Source organism: Sinocyclocheilus anshuiensis, unplaced genomic scaffold (assembly GCF_001515605.1).
Source record: "Sinocyclocheilus anshuiensis isolate Anshui unplaced genomic scaffold, SAMN03320099.WGS_v1.1 scaffold1049, whole genome shotgun sequence".
Taxonomy (NCBI): Eukaryota; Metazoa; Chordata; class Actinopteri; order Cypriniformes; family Cyprinidae; genus Sinocyclocheilus; species Sinocyclocheilus anshuiensis.
In genome coordinates, this window is record NW_015557197.1 from 1,593,596 (window position 1) to 1,600,967 (window position 7,372).

General features: G+C 35.6%; 1 protein-coding gene across 1 annotated transcript in view; it reads right to left on the reverse strand.

Moving 5' to 3' along the window:
- The window catches only part of LOC107678845 (mannosidase, alpha, class 1A, member 1), a 153,786-nt gene that overhangs the window by 89,369 nt on the left and 57,045 nt on the right, over positions 1-7,372 (reverse strand). The window contains exon 4 of the mRNA XM_016474263.1: positions 3,774-3,854. Coding sequence (XP_016329749.1) covers positions 3,774-3,854 — 81 coding nt within the window. The remainder of the gene's footprint in view (positions 1-3,773; positions 3,855-7,372) is intronic.

Consider the following 7,372-nt stretch of genomic DNA (forward strand, 5'->3'; position numbering starts at 1 on the left):
ATATATATATATAATATTAAAATTTTATATAGGATCCATATTAAATATAAAGTACATAAATATTATATACAATATATAAAATGTTAAAAAATAAAAAGTAAAAATCGCGGAATCCAATCATAAAAACTGAATTTACTGTATAAACGCGGAATGTCACAGAATTAGTCAAAATGTGGATAAATCAAACAAAAGTAGGTAATTATGCTTAAATCAAATCACATATGGACTAGTAGGTTATCTGTAAATATTAAGCCATATGAATATGAATCCTGTATGTTCTACGTGTCTCTATGTGAATGAATGGCACAACGGCAGACACGCGATTTCGTTTACTACACATACTGAAGCGCTGTCTCACTAAATGAGAACATAAATACATGAACATCTCCAGAACTGCTTTGAGAGTACTTCATGAGAATTTTACGGTTTAATTTTGAGAAAAAACTATTGTCAATATCGTATACACACAGAAATTCAGGAAAAAAACAGGAATTCACGCAACCTGTCAAAATAAAAGTTTGATTTAACTTGAAGAAAACATTACTAGAAATATACCAGAAATATATCACTATTGTTCAGTAGAATGTACTTAATACTACTTGTTTTTATGCATTCAAATAATTAGACATGCTTAAACACAGAATTTGGTTACAATAAAACAGAAGGTGAGAAAAGAATAAAACATTTCATAGGGCCCTAAACATATAATGTTTGTTAAACTTATAATAAATGGATGTTAAACTGTATCAGTTTCATGATTTTAATTAATAAGATATGCTTTTTGATTAATACAATTTTATTTAACCGTTAAACAGGAGTCCAGAAAAATTTTATTGTAAAATGAATTATAGAGCAAGAAAAAAATATGAAAATCGATATGTGATCCATTAAGGAGTTAAGTGCTGTGTTCTGACAGGTGGCTCTGTCCCAGGCTGCTCACGTCAATGATGGAAAACCGTCCGGGCGTAAATAATGCAGGAATAAATCAGCCAGAGATTAATCCTCTCATTTAGGAGAGGAAACCCAGCGCTGGACTAAATCACAGCAAACAACATCAGCTTCTGAAGCCGTCTATGAATGCGGCCGTCCGCTTAGCCTGTGCTGAGGAGCATGTGCAGCATTTTGCATGAAGGCTGTCTCTCAAGACGATGAAAGATTCATCAAAGAGCCCACACCGCTTTTCAATTTTAGCACCATTGCATATAATTTATGTTATATGCATGCGTATATGCGAAAGGGTAATGAGAAACGGCCACGTTGCCTGGCAGAAGTAGAAACTATATTGATCTGAAGCCTCCCAAGAAAACCTAAACATGTCTTCTCTATGCAGATGACGTAGTCATCAACCTCCTGTGATGATTTAGTCATGCGGTGTTCGTGGAATCCAATAATAGGTTTGGTCTCCAAAAGATTACATTTTCCAAAGCCCAGTGGGAATTTGAAGCCAGACACATTTACCAAGATCTCTCGCTGTGGTTTAACAATGTGAGCGGCTACCTGATGGCTATCTCCTGTAATCAACATTTCTCAGTTCAGGGCACACATTATTATGAAGGTAGGCAGGAGGGCGTCTCATTATCCTGAGTGTGTGAGATTACTACACTGAAGGACTTTCATCAGTGCTGTGCTTGAGTCCTGGACTATGTGCTGCCCACTTTGTATTCAACCATGTTGTGCCTCCCCCGTCAATACACGGTGATGAAACGAGCTTGCGTCTTGCTGAGAGAACAATAATGTAGTGTTCAAAGATTTATATCGCTGTTAGACTATTCTCAACAAGGGAGATAGCGGAGACCTCCACTGTTATCTGAAACGGTGTTTGACAACCAGCCATTCACTTCAACAGACAGCGTTTGGTTTCGTCACACACCCATCTTGTGTAACCCGTCATACAGAATCTCAGTTGTGGGATGGCATATAGAGGTCATCATGTTTCATTAAAAGCTTTGGATTGGGCTGGGCGGTATGATGCTATAATGTGTCAACTGTAGAGATTGTGCTATAGGGTTTGTATGGCGTTCAATAGGCATGAATGCTTTATGTGAGAGCATTAGTGAAATACATTATTCTAGACTTATTCATTTGTTATAAATTATTTGGCTACACTGTATTTTAAGTGTCCTTGCTACAGTGTAATTATACATTTAAGTACTAAGTAATATTAATTATTTACATGTACCTACTATATGGTTAGGGTTTGGCTTAGGGTTACGTGCATGTAATTGTGCATTATTTATTGTTATTATAATAGTAAGTACATGGACAAAAGGACACCTTGAAATAAAGTGTTACCAATAATTTTATCTTGAATAAAGTTTCAAATAAAGTTTGAACAGTGACTAATTAAATTAATTTAAAAATCATGAAATTTATTTTAATACAAGTTTAATGAAATTCTAAATGTAGCCTAATAAAATGTCCAATAATTTCCCAAATTAATTGAATTATTCAGCAATATGAACTACTGCATGTTTATTTAATATATAATATATATAGCCTTCAGTGTCACATGATCCTTCAGAAATCATTCTAATATGCTGATTTGGTGCTCAAGAAACATTACTTATTATAAATATTAAAAACTGTTGTGCTGCTTAATATTTTTGCGGAAACCATCACTTTTTATTTATCTTTTTTTTCCCAGAATTCTTTGGTGAATGGAAGGTTCAAAAGAAGAACATCAACATAAAACAGAAATCTTATGTAACATTATAAATGTCTTCACTGTCACTTTTGATCAATTTAATGCATCTTTGCTGAATAAAAGAATTTTAACAACAAAAAAAAAAAGATATATCTTACTCATATATTCTCCTATTCAAGACCATTAATAAAACATGAAATACAAGAACAACTGTTTAACATCGTACAAGCTCAAGCTTGAGTTATTCCTCTAGGAAAAACAACACGTTACCCATAGGAACTCATCTTTCTTCTGCAGCACTACTATAGCTATTCTGTGCTAGTAGGAGGAAGAGATGTCTGTTCTGCTGAAGGGTCTGCCTTACATCAACACAACCGCACAAGCACGGGCTTGATGAAGCTCACACAGTGAGCCGTTCCCTCTCCGGACAAAGCTCTGTTCCGCACCGCACAAATGAAAGCTTACACTATCACCGAGAGCACATTTGCTGCAGGACACAACGAGAAAGCCCTGAGTATCAGCGGAAAATGCCACTCTTCTGATTTGAATCAGATCCTTCACATTCTGCCAGATGCTGCTGGGAAAATCTAATTTACAGGAGGGGAGATCGGAAATATGAGCAAAGTTCTGCATTAGCCTGATTCAATGAAGCCTTGGAAATGGGCTTTGTGTGTGCGCTTCAGGTCACGCTTGAGAGTCCAACATCTTTTTTTGGTTTCAAAAAGGCTTTCAATTTAGCAGAGTGGGCACAGAGCTTCCTGGATGTGCCGGGATCTCAAAACGAGCTCTAAGTGGGATGGCGTGTGTGTGTGTTTGTTTGACTTGGCTCAACGTCTGGGCAAACAGCCAGACCACCGGGACAAGACAGACCTGAGGCCCCTATGGCTCTCCTGAGAGGCCTATTGTGTGCTGCCAACTATAAATGTCACTGATTTCCAACAGTTTCACACAGAGATTCAAGGAAACTGTCTTTAAACGCGCCGAGAACAAATGCCAGCTACAAGCTTCCAGCTTCCTTCAGGCAGCTTGTCAATTATAGCCAGCTTGCATATCAAATCCTTTGGCCATAAGCACATATTCAGTCTGGTAAAACATGAAAAAAACATCTGTACACTCCAGGTTTACATACCTCTTTGCCTGAGAGATAATAGGCGGACAGCAGGCCTCCAACAAAACGGATGTTCACTTCAAAGACGGAGATTTCGGCATTCTGAGGGAATAAAACACAGGAAAACAAAAAGAGGAGAATATTTAAGCTCACAAAAACACCGCGACTGGCTCACCTTGAACTGCAGACTGTAACAATAGCAGGGGAAAATGTGTGAGTACTACAAACACACTTCTCCCTCACACACAAATACAAAGAAAGAAAACAATGCAACAGAGCTGATAAAGCTCTGCTGGGATTGAGCACGGATACAAACAAGATCCCATAGGAGGGTGAAATCTGAGTGCGGATATTTTCTGCGGATCTGGGAAACCATGGCTGCTGGGGAAAGGGGGATCCTATGGCACATGTTACATGAACAAAAACATCACTCACAGGATACAGAGCTATAAAGAGAGGATGCTTCTGAGGGCATCTTCAAATAATAACAATAAAAAAAATCTAATATTTCAACAGAAAACCTCTTTGATGTTATACTTTCATCTTATATTTATCTGCACTTGAGAATACGTACAGCACTATTACATCTGACAATATGATTTCAAATACATAGTTTTATACTAGCGCTTCTTAGACAGGTGGCACACAATCTGGAATTATATAAAAAAAAATAATAATAATAGTAATAAAATATTTTTACTTTACCTTTACAGTATATTTTAAAATATAGCCTATTCTTAATATATAAAATAATCTTTAAATATAAAATAAAATATTTAAATTATATTATTATTATTATTATAAACATACAAATTATACATTTAATTCGTTATTTTAACAAATTTTTATTGTATACTCACATATTTCTCTATGTTTACCTTATGTCTCATTCCAATTTTAATATACATTCATGTATTTAAGACTCATCATCCACAGCCCATATTTACAGTGTAAATTTAATATATTTTATTCTATTTTATTTTTAATCGCCAAAGCAGCATATATGGCAAGATCAATGCATTTTAAAAGACACAAATAGTAGTAACGAAAAACTGACAACTAAAAAAAAAAAACTTTTCTTGGTGATTTTTTTTTTTAAACATCCATTTGAGTCAAAACATTGCCTAGTGGCATTTAAAGCAGTACATTCCAACAAAATGATTACATTTTCTTTTTTATGTTTTCTTTTTGGTGCAGAGTGCTAATTTAATTAGAAAATGGTATTAGGCCTAAAAAGTTTCAGAACCACAGTTTTAAACTATTTAAAACTAGAAAAAAAGAGAGATTCTGGGTGTTTGGACAACCTACACATACCTTAGAGCAGCAATTGTACTTGGAAGAGTTTGCATTATACCGCATTAATATTTCAGATACTGCAATCTGGCACTGTGCAACCTGTGGCATGAAACCGCAAGTCTCATTTAGCCTTTGCCAAGTAGCGTTATACAGTCTGACCACAGCAAGACGTCTGTAGTCTCGTCTGATGGTTTATGAGGTGAAATATTTGCATCTCTGCACCGTCTCTGGGCAACCAAACAATAATGACCCACTTATTGCTTAGCATAGGCTTCATGCACCATCTAAACAATTTCATAACGGCGCACAGGCGGCGTAGCAGAGAAATATCTTGCATCACATTGGTAAATATCCGGTTCAGGGCAAGATAAATGGCTGATGTCTTGGGGTGGTTGGGGGTGTTATGGATAGCCTCCTCTCAAATGCTTAAACGGTTCCAGTGACAACGGGGCACCAGATGTTTCCAGATGATGACTCAAGCCTTTTGTGGTTTATAGAGGGATCTGTCAGAAACTGGCACAAAAAGACCATGACAAATGCTTTCTTGCGCATGTTAAGTTAGGAAAAAATAAAATGTGAATGAGAAGTAGGAAAAAACTTCAGGTAAACATTGTAAGCTCCTTGGTAAAACCGGTCAGAACCATTGGTGTAAATGGTAAAGCCTGAAAATATCCTTTTGCTCAGCCATGAATTGGACTGACATGTGTAAAACAAAAAAGTGGGGCAAAAATACAGACAAAAACCTCCACAGGACACTTCAAAAGTTCACTTCTGAGTCTTGTGAAATCGTCTCCCTGCACACATGAATATGTACAAAGTCAATGGGGAATCAGTAGAAGATAGAAGAGGCAAAAGCAGCGAAGTAAAACCTCCACTGACTCCACAAACTCTGCAATTATTAAAGAGCTGCTGAGCCTTAGCTATGCTAAGAAAAAAATAAAGTAACTAAATCACAGATATTGATGAGGAAAGGAAAAACCCTTAGAAGAGAACGACATGGCTTTAAAAAAAATAAATAAATAAATAAACTTATCTGCAACAGACCGGAGGGCAGTTTAGATACAGACAACTAAAACTGTCATCTATATAGTCATAGATACAGTCAACCAAAATTGTTTTGCTTATGACGAATACTAATTCAGATTCAGATTTTTGTGTTCAGTTAAATGGTAATAATGAAGAAATGATTTTTTATTACAGATTAATGGAAAATAAATATATAAATAAGCAAATAAACTATGATAATACAAGAATATGCATTACGATGCAATACATAATAATAATATAATTTTTTTAGATTCAACTAATTTCTGTATATTTGTAAAACAAAAATACAAAATAAAATTAGTATTACTGAAATAATAATAATAATAATAATATACATTTTTTTTAGATTCAACTAATGTCTGTATATTTGTAAAATAAAATAATACAAAATAAAATTACTATTACTGAAATAATAATAATAATACATTTCATAAGTATAATTAAAAATAGTACTATATTTTTAAAATTCCATTATATTTATGCAAAGTAATTTTGCAATTAAAATGAATCAAAATCCCAAATAAATAAACACCTTTTACATACATACATATAGTTTACCTAAGCCTGTTCAATTGCCTTAAGAAAGACTATAAAAAGCAGTCATGCAATAAAATAGGCCTATATGTCATAAATCACTTCTTCAATTATCGGTATATCTCTAATGCAAACTTCAGATGAGTCTGCACTAGAGAGAATGGAAACAGACGGACACAATGAACCACACTGTGCTTGGGTTCTGTATCTAATGGCGTGTCTCTGATTGTTAGGACCCTGGTGCTCGTGTTCTCGATGTTTCTGCGCAGATACCCGCAATCCTGAAGGGTGACGAGAAAGGGAAGGGGTTTCTATTTTTATGCTTTTGATGAGGTTTTTCGATCCAGCAGTGGTATAGTGTCTCTGTCTGAAAGGTTATCTCACTCGGGTTCGAGTCCAGCTGGGATTTGTGGTCACTGCAACATAGCGGACTTTTACAGCAGTGTGTGAATCTGACCTTCGATGATGCTGGCTTTTACAGGAATAAAAGAATCCCACAGCATAAAAGATGAGCGATCAAGACTGTTGATGCAGTGAAGTGACTCTCCTCCTCCGTTCTGCTCCAGGCTTGGATTTCTCCGTCAAGCAATCTGATCATAACTTGTAAAACAACGCAATGTGGTAATGAGGATTCAGGAATGACCCGATAAACCAAAAACGCTGGACTACTAAAATACTGAGGACAAACATTGATTATTTTGGGAGATATGATTAATCTTTGAGTTGCCAAAGACACTGAACCG